At 40.3% G+C, this 21,952-nt stretch overlaps 3 protein-coding genes across 4 annotated transcripts; 1 reads left to right on the top strand and 2 right to left on the bottom strand.

The window, feature by feature from the left end:
• Positions 1-1,374: 1,374 nt before the first annotated feature.
• Positions 1,375-9,491, bottom strand: usp49 (ubiquitin specific peptidase 49). 2 transcript variants are annotated; one of them, XM_029431280.1, is made up of 7 exons: positions 9,237-9,491; positions 7,395-7,527; positions 5,032-6,507; positions 4,420-4,627; positions 3,479-3,587; positions 3,119-3,324; positions 1,375-3,034 (listed from the first exon to the last, which is right to left on the bottom strand). In XM_029431280.1, exons 3-7 carry the CDS (start codon positions 6,463-6,465, stop codon positions 2,931-2,933), a joined length of 2,061 nt encoding a protein of 686 aa, XP_029287140.1. In that variant the 5' UTR covers positions 6,466-6,507; positions 7,395-7,527; positions 9,237-9,491; the 3' UTR covers positions 1,375-2,930. The 2 variants fall into 2 exon arrangements, with proteins under 2 accessions (XP_029287140.1, XP_029287141.1); XM_029431281.1 differs by lacking the exon at positions 9,237-9,491 and adding an exon at positions 8,340-8,871.
• A 1,595-nt stretch (positions 9,492-11,086) lies between these two features.
• Positions 11,087-14,217, bottom strand: med20 (mediator complex subunit 20). The gene is made up of 5 exons (XM_029431313.1): positions 14,081-14,217; positions 13,661-13,745; positions 13,221-13,366; positions 11,586-11,839; positions 11,087-11,502 (listed from the first exon to the last, which is right to left on the bottom strand). Exons 2-5 carry the CDS (start codon positions 13,672-13,674, stop codon positions 11,281-11,283), a joined length of 636 nt encoding a protein of 211 aa, XP_029287173.1. The 5' UTR covers positions 13,675-13,745; positions 14,081-14,217; the 3' UTR covers positions 11,087-11,280.
• On the top strand, positions 14,065-21,696 carry bysl (bystin-like). The gene is made up of 7 exons (XM_029431291.1): positions 14,065-14,483; positions 14,800-14,956; positions 15,081-15,219; positions 15,339-15,472; positions 15,582-15,742; positions 19,881-19,983; positions 20,836-21,696. The coding sequence occupies exons 1-7, from the start codon at positions 14,219-14,221 to the stop codon at positions 21,188-21,190; spliced, it is 1,314 nt and encodes a 437-aa protein (XP_029287151.1). The 5' UTR covers positions 14,065-14,218; the 3' UTR covers positions 21,191-21,696.
• The last annotated feature ends 256 nt before the right edge of the window (positions 21,697-21,952 follow it).

Raw genomic sequence — 21,952 nt, 5'->3', positions numbered from 1 at the left:
CTGAACCCTGCAAGCTTCATCAGTGCATTCACCGAACACTTCGTAATTGGAAAAATAAAATATGATTTCTTCAAAACATAGGTAACAAAATGTCAAGTGCCACTCTCATATCATTTCTGCAAAAAAGTCTGTTCCTTTTCCTAGTTCATGTCTACCATCCTCGGAAAGGATGGCTCGCAAAGATACGTTGTAACAAACGGTACGAGCATCTCAAGGGCTTTCTTAGCAATAAGAGGGTATGGTACGATTTGGTGACACCAAAACGTTGAGAGCGTTGTTGTTCTGAAGAGTTGCTGTTGAAGCTGGCTCTGCTGAAGTTCAATGATTTCGTCGAGGTATTCATCGTTGACATCTGCTGTCGCAACACTAAACGTGATCGGCTGTCTCACTCACACAGTCGTCCAGCAGGGGAAAGTTTGCGAAGTTATCATTCTCTGGTCGTCGTTTCCATAAAGGTAGCTTTTCTTTTTTTTAACGCCTTCAGGTTTTTTTCTGCTTCGAATGATGTTCACTCCACCGCCCTGCATCTGTCGATTGAGAGCATCGGAAATATCGACCATGTACGCCAAAATGAGAATGAACTCAGAATTTTCGAAGCAATCTGCGTGACAATGTTGGTGCTCTGGCAAAAACAGGGCTAATTCCACACGCATGGCAGAAACCATATTCCACGAAGAAGTCATCCACGAGTTTCTTCACATCGACTGCCGTGGTTGTTGTTGTAAGAGGCTTACAAAATAAAAAATCTTCCTTGATCACGTCGTCTTTCACATGGCGCACGAATACAACAAGCTGGCTTGGATTGGAAACGTCGGTGGTGTTGTCGAGTTGGAGGCTGGATTTTGATGGGCTTGAAATCAGATCTGCAACTACTTGAGCCAAGAAGTCATCGCTCATGTCGTCTATTCTGCTGCTGAGTGTCATTTGAAAGAGGAATTTGGGATAACTTATCTTCAGCAGCTTTTCCCAGCAAGGTTATTTGACGGCCGACAAAAACGGCCCGACATTGCTAGTGTGAACCGGGCTATACTGTGCGTGTCTTGACCCATGAGAGTGACTCAACGAACCCAGCTTAAGAACCACTGCTCTAGGGTGATCTCTTTTAATGTTGTTCAACATTAAGATATTCAGTTTTATATGATATAAAACAGAGACAAGCAGGACATTTATATTTGAGAGAGAAATGACTTAAGAGATTTCTGAATGATCAAAATAGTCAATCGGCTAATCGTTTAGTCGACGAACTGCAGCAGCTCTGGTGGAAGTGAGTGAAGCTACAAACCACATGACCTTAATAAACCTTCCTCCATCTTTTAATTTAGACAAATTATTACTGAAGTGATCCGCTCAGAGATGAATACAACCCAAGAAACGTTTCAAATTTGTTTTGTCTTTTTAATAATTACCGTCAGGCAAAACCCATACGACCATTACATTTATGACAGGTATCCTTACAGTACAAGACAGAACTCAAGGGGATCAGAGACGCTGGCATGGCCACACCTGACCACTGAAAAGTAAGACATTCATCGTCATTAGATTGTTCCAACTTCTACATAGAGTTCACAAATGTAATTTGCGTCTGACTCGTATCAAATACATCAGTTTTTTCTTGATTACCTAGCAAATTCTAAAGACCTTGATAGAAACAGCAGAGTAGAAACAAACATTGTATAACAAGCAGAAGAATTCCTGATTTTATCTTAATTTCCTGTCAAGATGCAAGATGTACAATATATTGCTTTCAGGTGCTCAACTCAAAATGGGTACCCCATCACATTCTTCTGTATCGCAGTCTGCCCTTGCACTCGTTTTGTCATCTCCTGCAGTTGAAACACAGGTACAGTGTCTCAGACCTGGGCTCAGACTATAACCGTTACACCACAGGGGGAGCTGCCATTTAAAACAAGATACAGGAGCTAAAAGATGAACAATCACAAAGATAGGACCAACAATAGTAGCCCCTCCTCAAAAGTGCAGCTTTCCATCACTCGTCATCAATCGAGTGTTTTCATGAAAACATAGAATGACCACAAAATAAAACAAAAACAAAAGCTCTTCCTGTTCACTGAGAGTGCAGGCCTCGAGCCTAAGACACAGTATCCAGTCACAGCGGTACAATTGAGGAGAGGACATGATGAAGTACAAACGACACAGGGAAGATTATTAAAAGTTTCCCTAACTGACAATTCACAATAATTAAAAAAAAAAAAAAGCTGTAGGAGGCGACACAGAGGCTGGACTTTAGATTTGGAACTACACAATGATGTTGAAAGATGTGCCTATTATAATATGCTGTGCATTGGCTATCAAATGTACAGTCTATATAAAAAGGCACATTAACAACATTATCGTGATTAAAATGCTCTAAAATCCAGAATCTGTGTTGCCTTTCAATGTAATGCGCCGTTTCAGGAAAGCACCTGGTTGGTCGCAGACGCAACAGACATGAGCCTGATGGCTTTTGAAAACACAGACACACAACGCGGTGTTCAGAAGGACAGAGTCGGACCTGCTCCCACAGTCTTCAGGCAATTAACCGATATGCTGGTCCCACAGGCTGAGAAACCTCTGGCCTCATTTATGAAAAGGTTTTTAATTTATTTTTTTTCTTTAAAAAAAGAGAGAAGAATCTAGTATAATCCTATTATAACATTTAATTTAAATGATTTGAATTTAAATGATTTTTCCTACCTTGCCAACATTCCGGTGTGTGTAGCATTTCTCATCTTTCTCATCTGGCTTATGCGGCTAAACGTTTCACCTTGACTCACGCTTGTGGCTGTCCTACTGACCCCGTTGCTATCTTTTTCTTTCAGTAAGTCATTTCAAAGTGATTGTTAAATGGCGTCTGGGAAAACCTCACAGAACGTTTTCATAAATGCAGCCTTAAGTTGTCACGTGCAGGTCGACGTCACAGCGAGAGGTACCTAGGCAGACCTCTGGGTATAGAAGAGAATATAGGCCTGAGTGTTGCACACTTCCTCCACACTGCAAACCTTCATCTCAGAGTCATTACAGTGGACCCAGAAACCTGAAAACACAAAGACATGGGGGTTAACAACAGCACAACGGCACTTCATCGGTTGATCTGAATCAAGTGTGGTCTCTTCCTCACCTCCTTCTGTATTGTAGCAGTATGCGGTGTAGTGCCCTGAGCCAAAGCCTTTACCATGATGCATAACAACAGCAGACAGATCGTAGGTGTAGCCTCCTTTGTGGACAGAGTGACCTGAGCCTGTGCAGCAGTACGGCTTGATGTTCAGAACCTGGTCAAAGGCCACATGGACGCCGATTTTCTCCCTATGGTTCCGCCCCGACCATCTGCCATACAACAGGAACTAGTTAGCCTCACAAGCACCATGAACATAAAATGCTCCTGTACTTAAGCACTCTTGATTTCAGCTACAAAAAACCCACATATTTAAGTAATTTATTATATATCATTATAAGAAAAGCAGCCTGTAGAGAAACTTGCCTGAAGCGTTTGAGGTGCAGCCGTAGAACCTGAGGTAAACGGTAGATGAGAAGCTGCTTACGTGCCTCTGACAGAACTATGGGTTTGTGGGATGATTTCCGTCTTCTTTCTGACAAACCATGAAGCAATGAGAAGGAAAATGTATCCACAAATCAATTCAAATTCACATGATATATGAGGCTGTGTTTCTTTGAGAAAGTTACAGTAAAAACCAGCTGTCTTTAGATGTCTTACTCATCATAAACTGAGCATGGTCAAACTCAAAACACAAACATAACAGAAATAAAGCTCAAATAAAAACACATTAGGAAATGCAACATTAAAACATGGCCATCTCAAACTACCAAAGATATCAAGTAATAAACACAACTTCAGAGGCTTTGTTTTAGTGCAGAGGTGACACACTTCATCAAACTACATCAGGCTTTGGGAACAGATAAACATTTTGTGTGGCTTTCATAAAGGCTGCCAGTCTAGTTTTCAGTGACTGCCCCCTCCAAGGCCGTCAACAATGGGCTAACACTCCCCTCTCCACCAACGACTCCACAGAGTTTGTGTTGTGCCACTGCTGGAGGCGCTGCTTTTCATTTATTTATGTAAAAGTCAGTTTTTAAATTTTAAATTCAAATCATTCAAGCTCCGGCACTTATGTCCTCTGCACTTAAAGTCCAATTTCCTTCTGGGATGGATAATGGATTATTTGCATAAGTATGTGGAACACAGCATTTTGAACAAAGTCGTTTGTCAGACATGGATTTTAAATTGCTATGCTAAATGCGTTAAAACAAAATGATGGTAAATTGTGCGTAGGCATCCTGAATTAATTCAAAGTTATCCAACCCCAAACAGTAGGGAGCAAATCTTAACAGAAAATAAATGAAGAAATCTGGTTTTGAACACCTGCTGCCTTTGCTTTGCATAGTATTAAACATTGTACTAACTGTTGCAGTGGTTGCAGGCATAGATGCTGCCTTCGAGGGCCTCCATTTCGGTAAACTTGGACAGCATCTCAGTGAGGGTGCAGCTGCGCTGGTAAGCTGTAGAGCCTGAGCCTTTGTCTATGCTGTGGTATCGCTCTGGAAACTCCAAAGACAAATCCCAGAACGGCTCAACTGTGTTCGACTTGTGCTTACAGGACAGACACGTCACCTGAAATACACACGGCGAGAAGAGAAGCAGGTGAGGACTCCAGTGGTATTAGTTGTGATGTTTGTCCTAATTAAGCGGATCTCTAAAGACAATACAATTAGATTTAAAAAAAAAAAAAGCATTAGATTATTAGAAGTTCTTAAATGCAGTTGATTATCGTTGTAGAGACAGAGAAATAATCAATATTATTAGCTTCTCAGTGGAAAACATTATTTGGTAACACTTTAAAAATTGATATTCAATTCAAAAACAAATGATAATTATATCTTATTTCTAAGGAGCAGTCATCTTGTATTCTCATAATAATTCCTTTGCCTCACTCTTTCGCCGTTATGAGTTTAAATGTTGGTTTGGGACAAAGTAATTATACTATAAAGTATATGGGCAGAAATTGGACGTCTCACCTGGCTGAGTAGCTGCCCATGAAAGATGGTGTTGAGAACCTTTAGCACTTGCTTGGATAGTTTCCTCTTTGTGATGGGGATAACGATCCTGCGTTTGGACCCCTCTGTGTCCAGCTCCTGCTGCACCTTGTCCAGCAGCTCGCACAAGAACTCCTGGGCGTCCTGCTGGTCGTACCCACGGAAAGCTGGGATGAGGTTCCACACAGAGTGCAGCATGGCGAATGGAGACACTAAAGACCACCGGCCTGACCACATGACCCTGAAAAGTGTATGTAACTCATGGCACAGAGACATCTGCTGGCGGGTGGAGCAGCGAGGCTCCTTGGGCTGGACCAACTCCGAAGCCTGCGGGGTAGGCGGGGGACTTTCTTTTTGGCCCACATGCAAATTCCAACTGCCCGCCTTCTCCACGCGTCCAAGAGGGCATCCTGACAGTGCTGTGTTACCACTGCTGACTACACCTCCTGTCACATCCTTCATCCCCTGGGACTGATTGGTCTTGGCCAGCAGCTCCTCGGTCTCACACAGGTCCAAAGTGAGAAAACACTCCCTGAATTTCTGCAGGTGGCTCAGCACTTGCAATATTGAGTTCATGTAGCATGTGTTCCCCAAATTGCGCAGACCAGTGACCCCTGGAGCGAGTCTCCGTCGGGTTACCGCGTGTGTGGAGTAGTACCTCCTCAGTTTAGCAGCTCTGCCATTCTGAGGAGCCTTACGGGACAGGGTGAGAAGGGAAGGCTTCTTGGAAGGAGGAGGTAGGCGTTCTGGAGGGTCGCGAAATTTGCGAGGAATGAGTGCGATGGCTGAACGTGGCGCCTGAGTAAGAAGCCTAGCACTCTTTCTTGGAGGGACATTGCCAATCTCTTCCATGAGTCTCCTTTTTACCTCTTTTTTTTGTCTTCTAGCTTCCTCGAGTTTCTCTTTCCGCTGATTCTGCACCTCCTGATGTTTACCGATCCACATCCGAAGCATCTTCCCTAGAAGTGCTTTCCTCCTGTGACGCGAGGCCAGCTGCATGGCGGGCTTTGGCCCACTTTCCCCAACCCAGGGGGTACACTCTCCCCCAGTTGAGGAGCGCAGTGAGCGCAGTGAGCGCAGTGAGCGTAGGGAGCGTCTACCTGGGCTTCGGACAGTCGAGAGTGCCCCTCTAAGGAGTTTGAGGTCTCCCTCTGCGTTATCATTGAGTACATAGTCTCCACAGGCAAAACAGAACACATCCAGCTCACGCACCTCCATAGCCAGTGGGTGGTGTGACTCCTGAAAGTGTTTGAGCGAGTGCTCCTCCATGAAACGTCCACAGGACACGTGGGAGCACTTGAGGCAGGCCCACACTGAATCGGTGGTGCTGCAGTCCACACAGTGCCATTTCTGCGGATTGAGGATGGAATGGTCGTGGCCCAGACGAAGGCGTCCCACGTGCTTACAACGATCCATCTCTCCTGATACACATGTGGCCTCAGTGATAGGACACACGTCCTGTAACCAAGCAGAGAGAAAAAAAGTGAGGTTAAGATCTGACCATACAATCTGGTGAAAGGACGGACACATGCTACAGTATGCTTAATATGGTGTCTGATTTAAGTCTCCTTTACAAAATTCCATACTTTTACAGACTCAAATTTCCAAGCTTCTCTGTACATTTTTCAGACCATATTTGACATCTGGGTATAAATGGCTAAATATTTATTATGTAAACTGCCTGGGCTTTTGCCCTTGAGCACATTTGCTGCCTCCACTATGTTGCAGATGTTGAGCAATTTTACACAAAGGTTGCATCTAGCTTTCTTTTCCAAATTGGAATTCTTAGCCAACCGAGCTTTATATGTGGAATTGTCAAGCCAGCCCTCTGTAAATGTACTAACCCTGTAAATGTTCTCATTGTGGCTGTTCAGTCCACACTACTGATGCAGAAAGTTGGACAATGTACTATTGACAAACATCTTGAACTTGGGGCAGAGCTGTTTTGCAGGCTGTGACATACAGGCGTAGTGGCAGCTCTGTGTATGAGCGTGCATTCAGTCACACACCATACTTCTTGCCTTGCTTTCGGAAACATCAAAATCGCTTCCTTGCCTGCGCTCTCTCACAGTGCTAAACATATTGCATGCGCTGGCTACCTGCTCCAAAAGCCTTGAATAACATTCTGCCTGTATGATACATTTATTTTTAGAAATTCAGAATAGGGGTAATCGTCTCTCTATACTCCCTTTTCTTTTCTCCATACTTATCTAGATCTGGAAATTACTAATATCAAATTAAATACTTTTCCATACTGCCTAGGAACCCTGTGAATTATACAAATTAATGAGCATACATGCACCGTACTGTACCTGAAGTGACAGAAAATGAAAAGGTTTACTTACTGTAAAAGTAGTTTGCTTGATCAGGTTTTGGACAATATATCACAATATCTCCAGTGAACCCAACAGCAACGTTCAGCTTGATCACCCTTGATCACCCATGTCCACCGACACCACCAGCACCAATAGGAACATTCTGTTTACAGACGATACAAATAAGCATTTTTTGAGGACTAGTTTACAATGCCTATCAAATTGTTGGTTTTCTAATGCGAACGTCTCCACATTTCTGTTTTGAAAATCTAGTCTTTACACACGTAATAATTTGGACTACCTTGTAAAAACAATACCAGACACTGACTGCAAGAAGTCTACACAAGATGTGATGTCACCGTTTGACTATGATTTTGCGTTGACATGCAAAACAGGATTAACATTATACAGGATGCAAAAGCGAACTTTCTTGTCTACTGGCCAAATGGCTAGTGAATATTCAAATTTTACCAGCCATTCAACAGATTACCATTGGTTTTTTTGGCTGGTGAGTGTACTTGCTACATTTGGCTGGTAAATTGTGTTAATGTTGTGCCCTGTCTATGTGTAAAAAACACTTTATGAATGACAGACTTGGAACAGACGGTTTCTTCCCTTAGGTGCTTAGGTTTTCTTTTCAGTTGTTTTTCATTGACTTTACAGAGATCTTGGGCTGTGTGGTACACCATAGATACTGTAGGCCTGTAAGGCCCGTAAGGCCCATTGAGACATTGCATGGAATAATGGGCTATAAAAATACACCTGACCTGACATTACCTGAGATTTATAGTACAGATCACTGGCTACTTTAGGAGTTAATACAAAACGGAGTATAGTTGTTATAGTGAAAATACAGCATATTTTTTGTTATTTCTGTGCCGTAATGCTTAAGTCTTGTGTTCATTGAAAATATGCTGAAATACAATATATTCTACTCATTTCCATAGAGACAATATTTAAGACAGCCAAACTTACAGGCAGAAATGTTGACATGAAGGAGAATGGCTGTCTGTCCATTTAAATTATGTAGTTAATCCATGTAATTGTCTATCTCACCAGGTGCCAGCGCTGTGCGACACCATTCTTCTTGCTTTTCTCTTTGTGTAAATAATCCTCTACTTATAAAACAATTTTAAGGAAAAGACACAAATAACTTGCAAGTCTGTGCAACTGGTTTCTAGTTGGTTGCATATCCAAATCGTGCAATGTTGTGCTATTGACGCTGTGCTTTTGGAAGAGTCTATTAACGCATGTGATATTCACAAATGTTACAATATCCCAACTGTAAATCTGTCCGTATTTTAAAGCCTGTCGTCTGGAGCAGACTCGGTGGCTCTTAACGCCATGCTAAGCTACCCCACCATCACCATGCAGAACAAAGAGCAGCCAGGGAGCCACTCTCCAGGAACATCCAACAACTTTGTTGGTCTGAGGCAGCTCAGCCAGCCATAAGTTAGCTAACCCCGCTAACCGCTAGCAACGGCAGCTCTGCACAGGGTTAGCGTTGCCTAGCCTTCTGCTGTCTTATCTAATAATGCACTTTGTTAAACACAGATGATTCGCTTGGCACCAAGTAGCGAACATTTATGTTATTAGCTTGCCATAGTAGCTACCGTTAGCTACACGGCTAGCGCGTTTGTTGAGGACAATCGAAGTTAACCTAACGGTTGTTGTTGGTCGCGAACGTTAACTAAGTATTAACACTATAACGGCTTAGCTCGCTAGCCAACTGTGCCGTTAACCGTTTCGAAACTCCCCGGTGACTTTCATCACAGAAAGCCGGTTAATGCAGTCTAAATTAACGCCGGGCCTCATCTGTGTTCGTAACTACATTTGTTAACACCTGATAACGGAAAAGCTGGGTAACGTTACCATCGCCAGCATACATCCATCCGGTACACTCAGAGCTGGTTGTTGTCCTCCTCACAGATTGAACAACCCAACTCTCGAGCAGAGCCCAGACCCGGCTGCTCTCATTGGACTGGGGCTGAGCGGCAACCCGGCTCTCATTGGTGGAATGGCTGAACAACAGGCAGCAGGATGGACCGTCCGTCCGTCCACCCACCGAGGCCACATGGAACAATAACTGAGGCTGGACCCACCGCACACCGGGCAAAGAGGACCACTGCTTCTGAGCCCAATGTCCTCGAAAGCCCCGAGTTTGCCATGTGTCAGCTGGCTTGTGGTAATCTGATCAGATGCATTAGAGGATGTGTAGCTTTTAAACACAGTATTATATATAGCTGCATCTGGTGTTAAAGCTGTCATGCGGAAGGGATTAAAACAATATATATAATTTAGATTTTCTCAATCACTGTAGGCCTATAAACTGTTTTTAGTGTTAGGCATATTTTTTAGCTGAATCAAATGTGTTATTGACTATTTAGATGTAGTGTGTGTATTATTATATATTTTTTTGTTGTTTGCTTAGGATTTTGAATTACATATTTGTTTTTGCATTATATGTTGTTTACCTGTGTGGTCCATGCCTTTGGCGATCCAAAAGAAAGACAAAAATCTACACTTGGGGCCTTTAACCCTGCAAATGATTGATTCAAGTTAACACAGGGTGAGGTGGCGCCAAGTAGTAATCCAGTGCTACACTGCTGTTTGTAAATAAAAATACACTGGCTGTGGAAAGTTTTCTCAGAATATCATCTTTCAAAATGTGACAAAACACATTTTTACTTACTCATTTAAATACTCAATTCTCATATAAGAACATGAAAAGTTTTGATATAGGCCTATAAACTTTCAGGCCCATTAGTCAGGACTTCACAATGGAGGTCTGTGTGTTTTTGCCTGCTTTTTCTTATTCATTTATTCACACTCAGGCTCTGTCTGTCTCACAATGGACGTTTGACCTCTCTAAACACCAGTGACAGAAGACATCATTTAGATCATTTCATTTAGTTAAAGTAGCAGTAAGACAATGTAAACATACTTTGCTACAAATAAAAGTCTGATTGATGCATTAAAAATTAAGGCAGCATTTTAAAGACCCTGCACATGGATTCATCCCCACAGGTGCTTTAATTTATTTTGACATTTCCAGAAGTATGTTGGCAACCTTGACTTGATTTAGATCTTACTCTTTCTTTTGCACAGACATTTTGACATGTCCCAGTAGAAAAGGTGTACATAATTAAATTAATGTTGGCTCAAATCCATTTAGCCTTTGTCCTGATTCACTGGAACACTTCAATAGAACAGAGCTGCCATTGGAGTTAGTAACACTGATTGTGCTGAACAGAGACCTCATTAATGTTACCTGTATTCTATTTGTACAAGTCAGAATCTCTACCATGGAAAAGGCTATTGAATATATGCCATCATTGAACTCATTGGTCCTTGTGCATACTTCAATAAGGTTGAAGTATGCACTTCATACTGTTGCACTGTTGAAACGCTCCGTTTTACAGTCCGTCTCGTTTAGCGCCCTTTGAAAAAGCCCAGTCTGCTCTAATTGGCTTATGAGAATAATATATTGCACTTTTTCTAAGGTTGTTCTCAAGCCGTGCTCATATACTCAGATGGGGATGGTATATTCTAATAAGCCTGCATGTGACATAGGAAGGGGAGCCAAATCTGAATGTCTTGTTGAATCCCATGTTTTCTGACTGAGGCGTGCCACAAATAACTGAGTTTGTGGGTTAGTAGGCACTTCAGACACCCAAATGTATGTGCACACGCACTGAAAAAGTGAGTTTTTCATAATATGGTCGCCTTTAAGTCTCTTTAATACAATACGATCAAATACGAAGGTGTAATGCAATGTTGAGGCTCCAGAAATGAAAAAAAAAAAAAAAAAACCCAAGCTTTAAAAAATGCCTGGATAAAATGCTGATCCATAGGACCAGAATTAAAGCAACATCAATACAAAAAAAAAAAAGTCATCTTCATTGCCACTGACAACTCATCGCACGCTACTTCCTGGCATTTGCATTTTACGGAGTTTGTTGAACAACTCCAGGTACTGATTCATAGTGTCAACGCAGTCTGATGGTGCGAAGAGTCCTTCAGGCTTGGCAGCAAACACAGACGGCAGTTCGGGGACACTGGGGCCAAGAAAGGACTGCATGAACTCCTTTGTGAGATTCCAGCAGTCCCCCGGAACCACACAAGGACAGTACTCCACCTGAGGAAACGCACAAAGAGTTAAAGCAGTCCCAGTGGGAAAATGTCACTTTTCCACTCGTAAATATTCAATTAACTACATACCTCCACTGATATCCCTCTGGCACTGGAGCTCATTGTCACAGTGCCAACCTTTATCAAGAAGTCACAGTAGCGGTATCTAGAACCACGACACTCCACCTTGTGCCCCTTGGCATTTTGGAAGTGAGTTTTTAGCTTCACCATGAGAACGTCAAAGTTTGCATCAGCTATCATGCAGGGTCCGCCTTCAAACAGACCCATGCAGCTCAGGGGAGTTTCAGAGTTGTGCATCACATATAAGAGCTTAGTGGGCTGACCTGTAAGAGATGGGCAAGACAGACTGTCAGAGGTGTCATGTAAATAAAGTTTATTCACTAGAGTATTGACACTTAACTCAATACTTTCTCTTTTTGAGATCCTTTCACTTTAACACAATGCAATATGTAAAAGTTGTAATTTGTATTTTTTTTGTTCTAATACATAAATCTGATGATCTTAGTCAACAAACTATTAAAAATAATGAATCGTTATAGTTTAAAGCAGTCTATGGAGTCGTCCAAGTGCATGTTAATACTTGTTACAACAATACTATAAACTATTACTATAAGAGAGTGAACAAACATTATTTTACTATTTCTTACATATAATGGAAATGGAGGATTTCGAATCCTTTTTTATTGTTACACATGTACACAGCACACACAGTGACATTTTGACTCTGCATTTAACCATCCTAGAATTAGGAGCAGAGGGCAGCTATTATATATACAGTGCCTGGTGGGGGGTCCGGTGCCTTGCTCAAGGGCACCTCGGCAGTGCCCAGGAGGCAACCTGGCACCTCCCCAGGCACCAGTACCACACTCTGTACTTGGTCCATTTGGGGACTTGAACCGGCCATCCTCCATTTCCCAAGTCTTGAATGCAGGCACTTTGTGTTTAAGGGATAATTTTTTGTATCGTTTGTGTCATTTTGGTATTGATATTGGTAATCAATTCCATCTATTTTAAACATTTGTAGTGCACCCTCTGTTGCTCTGCAGGGGGGTTTCAAATGAGAAAGTAACCCTGATGATGTCTATAACAACAATTAGGTTAAATCTGATGCTCAAAGAAAAAGTATAATTCCCCTGTTTCTCAAGGTCGGTCATGTCATTCTATTTTGAATTCACTTTCAGCAGTAGGTAATGAAACTGTAACTAATCCTCTAACCGCAATTATATAATAAAAATAAAAATAAATAATATATGTTATATTTTTTAATAATAATAATTGACAAATCAATGTGTTTAATAACTTTAATGTTGGGGCTGGTAAAGGAGGAGCTTATTTATATAACTATATATTATTCATCTGAATCTTCAAAGTAACTAAAGCAGTCAAATAAATGTGGTGGAGTAAAAAAGTACAACATTTGGCTATGAATTGTAGTGGATTAAACTATAAAGTAGTAGGAAATACTCAAGTAAAGTACAAGGACATAACGTTGTACTTAAGTACATGTACTTAGTTACTGTTCACCACTGCATATCTATCTTCGTAATTCCACTTTTGCAATCTAATTGACAACGCTGAATGATGTTCACCTGGAAGGGAGCTCCACTCATGTCATGTCTATTCAAACATTCAGATTTCTGTATTCTTGTGATGGAGAAATTATAAATAAAGTTATTTAAAAAAAAGTATAGAATTTAATCTTACCGCTGACATTTCCTGTTGCATGGTATGTCTCACAGTCTACCCAGAAGCTGCCCTGCTTTATAGCACCCAGCTGCTCCAGCTTCTTGTGCAGGATGTCCACAGTCTGCTGCACACTCTTTCCCTCTGTCACAGGCACCTGGCACACACTGCAGCACAAACAAAGCACCACATCATGTGAGAAAACACCAGCGTTATCTGTAAGAAAGGACTGAGAAGCAATGCAATCCCTGCTTTTGATCTGTTATAGGCATGTAAGGTTATCAGAAACTGTTTTACAGAGCATCGTGTGAATGGAAGTGAGCGACGCAGCGCTGCCAAGGGACACAACATGTGATGTTTGAGGCAAGATACTGAAGATGAAGATGTATGTACATTACGGAAATAATATTACAAACATTAAGATTTAAAATATAGCTTAAACCATAAAGTAATCATCTCACCAAGTGACCCCCATTGATGTTTTGCCTCCAATTGTTTTCGGTGAATACTTCCGGGTGAAAAGTGAGTCTTCCGGTAAAGGTAAATCTGTATTAAAAAATGTAAAAGATATCCTATTAACAAAGATTTCATTATAATTTAAATTAAAATAATAAACTGGGAAGTACGATTAGATTATTTAGATATTTATTTAAAATTTACTCCAACTGTTTAGCAGACTTGAATGTTTTTGTTATTCTTCTTTCCTTTCCCTACATTTTGTTATTTGTTGTACAATTTAGTATTATTTTTATACTATAAAATGTAATTACTGCAACTTACTGCTGGATATTTATATATTGTCGACTATAAAACAGTTTAATGTCAACAAAAACAGCAACATTACTTTTTTGCTAGGTTAAAGAAGTTTCGATGTTACGTACGGGACGTAAACTACGTCACTTCCTCTCTGTAATGGACATCCGCACGTGTTGAGCGAGTGACTGTTTACAGCACAGTACTTGTTAATTCTTGCCCAAAATCACAGATATTGTAGCTACATCTTCCGTCAAACTACAGCGATGCCGAAGGTGAAAAAAAACAACAGCGGAGGAGGAGAGACGAGCGGAGGAGCCGTGTCGCTGGCTGACCAGATCCTGCAGGCGGACACGATGCGAGCCAAAGGCCGGGTAAAGAGCAGAGACAGCCGGGCAGAGTGTGAAGACAAGTACGTGGACGAGCGTCTGTCGCGGAAGATCTTACAACAGGCACGGATTCAACAAGAGGAGCTTCAGACCGAATATGGCCTGGAACCAGAGAAGAAGAAAACACCAGTCACTGTTCTCGGTAATGTTGGAGGTCCGTCCTCCTCAATATGAACTGCATCCATATGATTGAAAAGCTCTTGAGTTATATTTTGCATGATCTTCATTAAATTGACAAATATTTGAATGGACTCTAGTGTGACAGGGCTTGTCACGCCATACTCTCCTATATGTGTCCATAAAGGCACACTTATTGATCATTTAGTTGAAAATTCACAATCTAGTCAGTGGGTCACTTTTAGTTGTATATGTTCAACATTAATTATGCAGCTATGAAGTGTATATCTGTACAGTGAGACTTTCTAAATGACCATCATTGTCTTGTAATCAAACCTTAGGTCCTGACACTCAGGATGCAGACTCTGATGAGGAGTGGCCAGCGCTGGGAGCAGCAGGTGCTGATGATGGTGATGTTGTGTGTGGCAACGAAGTGGTCGTTGACCCTGACGACGAGAAGGCCATGGAGATGTTCATGAATAAAAACCCTCCTATGAGGCAAGATGCTACATAATCCTGGCTTTCTCTTGAAACTAGCTGTAGAGTTTGAATTTAAATGACACCATGAGCTCAATTTCTACTTTGAATGCTTAGCTGTGATTTCTCTTTGTGCTCTTTGTAGACGGACCTTAGCTGATATTATCATGGAGAAGATTACAGAGAAGCAGACTGAGGTAGGGACAGTAATGTCAGAGGTGTCAGGGCGTCCAATGCCCCAGCTCGACCCTAGGGTAACAGAAGTGTACAAAGGTGTCAATAAGGTGAGTTACATCAGTTGTCTCGAAGTGTGGAAAGTGTATATTTAGTTCCTAACTGTTAATGTGACTATCTCCTTGTGAGCAGATAAATGATGGCTGTCATTTTTGTTCTTTTGCTTCAGGTTCTGTCCAGGTATCGCAGCGGTAAATTGCCAAAGGCTTTTAAAATAGTCCCAGCACTTTCAAACTGGGAGCAGATTCTTTATTTGACTGAGCCTGAGACGTGGACAGCAGCTGCCATGTACCAAGCAACGAGGTGAGCCTCCAGTTGGTTTGTTTTTGGCTTTACAAATGGCAAGTTATCGTATTTACTGCACATATTTCATCATGGTACAAATAAGTATTTTTTCCATGCTCTATTGTAGAATCTTCTCGTCCAATCTGAAAGAGCGAATGGCTCAGAGGTTTTACAACTTGGTGCTGCTGCCCCGAGTACGGGATGATATCGCAGAGTACAAAAAACTCAACTTTCATCTCTACAGTGCTCTGAAGAAGGCTTTGTTCAAACCAGGGGCATGGTTCAAAGGTGAGACCATTTGAATGGATATTTACTTCCTTTTTCTTTTAGAGTGAGAAGAGAAGATTGTGGATTAATTGATTATCGATCAACAGACAATTTATCTGCCGAAAATTCCTTGGCAACTATTTCTATTGGTCACAATTGCTTTTACTAGTTCCACATTAAGATAAATATCTATTTCACATTAATAAGAAATATCTTTTGGATAGGATAAAACAAGATGCTTAATGAACTCACTGTGGGCTCTAGTATTGTGATGGACATGTTTAAAAGTTTCTTTATGTTTCATCGATCAAACAACAACAGTGGTGGAGACAGTATTTAGATCGAAGTATTAACAAACTGTAAAAATACTCTTTCAAGTAAAAGAGCTGTATTGAAAATGTTACATAAGTAAAATGATGCAGGTATAATCAGGAGGAACATGTACTAAACTGCGACTAATTGTTATTTTTTATTATGGTTTCATCTACTGATTATTTTTTCCATTAATTGATTGTTTGGTTTTGAAATATTCTGAGAATAGTGAGAAATCCTGTCACAATGACTCGGAGCCCTAAATTACATTAATCTCATGTCTGTTAAACGGCAGGGATTAACACCAGGCTGTAAAGCAGTGTTTTCTTTCACATTGTTTCACCTCTGACCACACTCGACATCACTGCTGACTTTGAAAAGTATCTTAGCTCACAGTAAGGTTCGCAGGTGACGTGGAAAACTTGTACTTCAGGTCAACCTCCACTTAGATGATTCAAAGAATATCTCGAGGAGCCCCAGTCGTCATTGATGTGAATATATAACAAGATCTAGGTACAGCTTGAATGCATGGACACAGATATCCCATCACTTTCACAGTAGGGCGGATACCTTCTAGAAGGTTTGTCGATATGCTCTTGTTTGACCAATCAATGGTGTTACTTTACATTGGAGAAAAGCGCTTCTTAATCCTTTATTTTCGATGGCGAGAGGGACAGCTGCTCCCTCCTAGAGCGAGAGCACACACGCACGCACACACTGCGGTGACAATTGTGCTACTATAATGCATAATATTTTGTTGGGTTTGTGTGGTTAATTAAAGCATTTTTTAAATTTGTATTGTTTTTGTTTGAAATATAACTGCAAGCCCATCCTGCAACAGCATCACAGTTTTTTCTATTTTCCGAAATCATATGAATGGGCAGGTGTTGTTTTCATTTAAATATAACATAATTAACATAATAAGGTTAAAAATAATGTAATATGTTTATAAAAATCTGAAGATACACGATGCACAGGGGTGCTTTTTATGTTTGTATATCATTTACTATAATTGCAACTGGAGGGCAATCAGTGCACTGTGGCCAATTTTAGTTTATGTAGCATGCAGACACTCCCCAGACGATAAAGAGTAGTTAGAATTTCAGTTGACCAAGATTTCATTTGGTTGACTACAGCCCCACGTCATACAGAATCCCCTTTAATCACGCCACCAGGGAGGAGGCAAAACAATGTTGTGTAACCCATGGTCCAGACAAGACTCGGGAGCATCATCAAGGACATTATCTTATCTTAACCTCGAGACACCCAGAGCCTCCTCACATAAAGCATGCCACGTGTGAAAGACAATGAACAATTTATATATTTCTTCATGTCTAATACAATTTTCACATGACAGCAGAATCTGCTATTTTTATGCTGGTTTATATGTTTCTCTGACCCTAAATTATTTTTGTTATGTAACCTGTTTTTAGAATCTGCCAGTTGGGGTGAAAATACTGATTCGGTCCAGATAGATTCTTCATCAACAGCGATGTGGCTGAAAGCTGCAAAATGTGTTGACAATTCACAATTTACTCAATGCAGTAAATAATAGTGTTATCCCATTGTTAAGGACGGATTTCATTAGTGCCACTTTTTGTAGCAGTTATCAAAAGTCGTAATTTGGATTTTCTTTTAAAAATACATCTATGATGTATTTGAGAGTAAAATCTAAATAGTGTTAAACTCCTGATATGCCTAAACCTAAAAAAGACTAAATCTGTAAAAGAATAAGAAATTAATTGTGGAAATATATAAAGAGGAATAGTAAAAGAATAAGAAAAAATAAAGGGAAAGAATTGACATTCTATAAAATATTAATAGAAAATATACAACCATAGTCATTTATATTCAAAAGCAAAAAATATAATATATAAATTAATAAAAAATGAAAATGCTTAGAATTAATCTTATATTTTTTATTTGTATTTCCACATGTATTTATTTGTTTTTATTATTTCCACATGTTATATTTACCTATTTATTCTTTAGTTTATTCCTCTTTTATATTTCCTTTTTTATATTATTTTCTTTTTACAGATTTCTTTTCTATGGAACTCCTATGACTCTATAGTAGCCATAACGTTAGGACATTACTAGTTGTTTCATTAAATGCCCAGTGAATGCTGCTGGGCTAAGCTCCAGTCACATGTGGTCCTAAAAATTGGGTAAAGTGAATGAAAAAGCGGATTTGAACAGCTTGTTGCAAAGAAGAAAATACTTTCTTGCTTTCTGGGATGTGTCACGTTTCTAATTTCAGCACTAAATTTAGAAATGTTATTCTGAGGACACTGCCTGAGGATTAGTTGGTGTCCGCAGGGTAAACATCACCATTGGTTCTGGAAGCTCGGTTATTAAAACACTCAACTTTAATTGGGTCAAATCATCCTTCATATGTCTAGAATGTGTTTGGCCAATGATTGTTGAGGTATTTTTCTTTAATCATGTCAGTCCTGTGTGCTCACAAACTGTCCCAGTTTAATAGAACTATTTTCTCCCAAACATCCCGTGACCCATATTTACAAAACTATCAGTATGAGAGAACACCACTAAGTGGCAGTGTTGCTCACAAATGCACTGAACTGTGTACCACTTCGCTGGCATTTTCAATTAATTATTCTAGTATTCAGAATTAATTAATATATTTAAATCTAGAAATTAAATATGTGATCAATGTACTTAGAGGCTTTGTTTTTCAAAATAGTTTTCAATTTTGCTGATTGCTAGATGTACATTTTTTGACAGGAAAAACTACCTTTTTATGTGGATGTCCAATCAGTGTTGATGGAAAATGTAGTCAGTTGAAGCAATTAAAATCAATCCTTTTAAATCAAAATTAGTCTGTGGCATTCCCATAAATATCAGTCTTAACTGTGTGCTTTTTAATCAGGGGCAGTCTGCCCAAGTATGACTGTGAAAGCTGCAATATATCCTACATTAAAAAGAATCCTACAAAAGTACCTGTCACAAACATGAAAGACAGGATAACGGTTATATTGTCATGCCAAGTATTTATAACTCTCACACGCCAACTCTATTAATCATACAGCCATATTGTGTTCTCCGATGACATGAATGCTCCCAGGTTGTAAACGTGGGAATCTTTCTTTCTATTTACCACCCTCCATATGATGTGAAGGCAGCATAATGAAAATGATTTTGGAGCTTTAAAGGTTCAATGCAAGTCATTCCGAGCCACCTGCTTCAAAGAAATAGGGGGCAGTATTTCACCTCTAAACTGGGTCCATACGATCTCTAATGGTCATATTTGAGTTGTATTCTAATTTATTCTTTATATTGTGTATTGCATTTACTCCTGTGTCATGCTCGTCAGTCAGTGGGCAAGAATACCAAAATTCTGCTGAACTGCTGAAACTCTGAGAGCCGTTCAAAAAACACTGCCGTGTTATAATCTTCACGTGGCGCTGATCATCTGTGTTTACTGGGGCACTAATGTTAACCGGGGCTGTAGTCCGTGTAACGTTACGTTAGTTTGTTTATTGGACAAAATCAAAAAACAAACAAAGTTAGCTGAACTCGAGCTAACTGCTAACTGACGCGACGCTGTTTCCCACCGTCCTGCCGACAGCTTTACACTCGGTGAAACATCCTCCTGGCAGCCGTGAGGACGAAGCGAGGTGGTGCGGGTGGTTTTCTCGTTTCTGCCACTTTTAATATAATCCAATAAACATGCTATAAAACAGACACGGCACATGGCTGTAATATTCACAAGCGAGTCAGGCCGCTGTACTGCCTTATCTTGCACATTGAACCTTTAACCAGTTTACTCCCTTTACTTGGGACTAATGGTATTCTTTTAATATTTTGTGCCTCTTCTGTCACACAGGTATACTGATTCCTCTGTGTGAATCTGGGACATGTACTCTGAGGGAAGCCATCATCATCGGAAGCATACTCACAAAGTGCTCAATCCCTGTGCTTCACTCCAGGTAACAGTTCCTTTCACTGATACACACACACACACACACACACACACACACACACACACACACCTGCAGACAGATGTCAGCATCTTAACGTTATACTCCTTTTCCTCCAAAATACGCTGGTTAAAATAAGATTTTTTTAAACACGGGAAAACATGTTAAAAATAGGCGATAGACTCCTTTTTTATTTGCTTTGTCAAATGTGATGTCACGGACGCACCGACTGGCACCAGAAGCTTGGCTAGTAAACATTAGAACGAAGTAGAAGCAGCGTTACGATGGCCACTTTTTTTTAATATGTTAATTATTCAGTCTCTCTTTCAAACTCTTAACCAGAGTTGGTGATTGTTGGAACAGTGGATAATAAAGACAGTTTCATAAGTTGTATTTTGTTTTTGTCCAGGGGAAGAATTAATGTTTCTGTTACTTAAGTCTGGTGGCTTTGAGGGAGAGCATATTAATTGTATGTTTGTACACTAATAAATTACAATAATTGTACAAATCCCTGTTGATTTTAATTTATTATATAGTCACTTAAATGCGTGTCATAGCCGAAAATGAGCATTTCCCCTGGGTGTCATGTTTCCATCACTTCCGATCGAAGCTGGAGCCGATAAATACCTGTGACTACTGCAGAGTCATCTGTCCAGGAAATGAATGCAGATTGTAACCTTTTACACTAAAGACTAAAGCCAGATGTAAGCGGGTTATTTGTCCAATGGGAAAAGGGGCTTTGGATGTAGAATTCAGTCGGGTGTCCTTGAATTATATTTTGTGGTGCTGGCAAGATAATTAAAGTCAAGGTTGCATAACCTGGGAGGTTGTATAACATTCAAAATTGTTCTTGTCTTTCAGCGCTGCAATGCTTAAGTTGGCAGAGATGGAGTACAACGGCGCCAACAGCATTTTCCTGCGCCTCTTGCTCGACAAGAAATATGCCGTGCCTTTCCGTGTCCTAGATGCCTTGGTGGCCCACTTCCTGTCTTTCCGCAGTGAAAAACGTGTGCTTCCTGTGCTATGGCATCAGAGTTTACTCACCCTGGCTCAGCGCTACAAGGCTGACCTGGCCTCCGAACAGAAGACGGCATTGCTAGAGCTGCTCAAGATACAAACACACCCTGTGGTCTCTGCAGAGATTCGCAGAGAACTGCAAAACTCAGAATCAAGAGATCTTGAAATTGGGCTCCCCGTCACAGTCGAAATGGAATGAGGATTCAGAGTGGTCTGGCACTTCCTCTTTCTCTGATCCAAATGATACATGGTTTCTTCAGCATGAAGGAAATTGTGTAAAATCTAACTTCCTGACCCACAGAAGGACAGTTTCAAAGATGGCAGTCTCACATAATTATGTTCCCTACTTGGATGAGTTTGCACATTCAAAAATGCACATCAGTACTGATGTAGATGTTGTAATTTTATATGAGGAATCTCTGAGAGTTGCAGTGCAGTGATTACTTGGGAGTACAAATACTGATATTTGTACTCATTTGATTAAGAGCAACTTTGTTGTTTTGAAGCAACACTTTGGATTAGAACAATCTTTATCCTTAAAAGTTGTCAAGGGATCCTGTGTTTCTCTCCATTTTATGTTCCCAACTGTTAAAGCAATAACAAAGATGGATGGTTTGCAGCCTGGTTTTCAAAATATTTACTTTACTTGCCTTGGTGTCTTCAAATAGTAAATAAAATTTGATACAGAATTTTCTGAAACATTTAGATGTCTCTGACCTATCAATTTTCTTTTTTTGTGTTGAATTTCTGTGCTGAATTGTATCTGCCAACAGACTCATTCATCATTCATTGAATAAACATTTTTTAATTAGTAATAAATCAATAAAACAATGATTGCAATAATATTTAGCAAATAGTCAATACCTAAAAAAAGAAACTAAGTTACTACTCTTAATGAGAATGAGAAGAATTGTAAATGTGAAATGTACCTCTAAACGTATGATAATAAAAGACGAGTTGC

The sequence above is a fragment of the Cottoperca gobio genome, chromosome 5 (assembly GCF_900634415.1).
Source record: "Cottoperca gobio chromosome 5, fCotGob3.1, whole genome shotgun sequence".
In the NCBI taxonomy this organism is placed as follows: Eukaryota; Metazoa; Chordata; class Actinopteri; order Perciformes; family Bovichtidae; genus Cottoperca; species Cottoperca gobio.
The sequence above is the reverse complement of the archived record's forward strand: the minus strand, read 5'-3'. Positions and strand labels throughout refer to the sequence as shown.

Excerpts from the sequence above, each read along its gene's own strand:
- med20 (XM_029431313.1), bottom strand. Across the intron at positions 11,840-13,220 it reads TGCAACAGGAAATGTCAGCG|GTCAGCCCACTAAGCTCTTA; the intron begins GTAAGATTAAAT and ends CATCTCTTACAG. Across the intron at positions 11,503-11,585 it reads CCAGAGGGATATCAGTGGAG|GTGGAGTACTGTCCTTGTGT; the intron begins GTATGTAGTTAA and ends GCGTTTCCTCAG.
- bysl (XM_029431291.1), top strand. The coding sequence starts at position 14,219 with ATGCCGAAGGTGAAAAAAAACAACAGCGGAGGAGGAGAGACGAGCGGA. Across the intron at positions 15,220-15,338 it reads TGTACAAAGGTGTCAATAAG|GTTCTGTCCAGGTATCGCAG; the intron begins GTGAGTTACATC and ends CTTTTGCTTCAG. Across the intron at positions 19,984-20,835 it reads ATCCCTGTGCTTCACTCCAG|CGCTGCAATGCTTAAGTTGG; the intron begins GTAACAGTTCCT and ends CTTGTCTTTCAG.
- usp49 (XM_029431280.1), bottom strand. The coding sequence starts at position 6,465 with ATGGATCGTTGTAAGCACGTGGGACGCCTTCGTCTGGGCCACGACCAT. Across the intron at positions 4,628-5,031 it reads ATGGGCAGCTACTCAGCCAG|GTGACGTGTCTGTCCTGTAA; the intron begins GTGAGACGTCCA and ends TGTGTATTTCAG. Across the intron at positions 3,325-3,478 it reads CTGCACCTCAAACGCTTCAG|ATGGTCGGGGCGGAACCATA; the intron begins GCAAGTTTCTCT and ends GTTGTATGGCAG.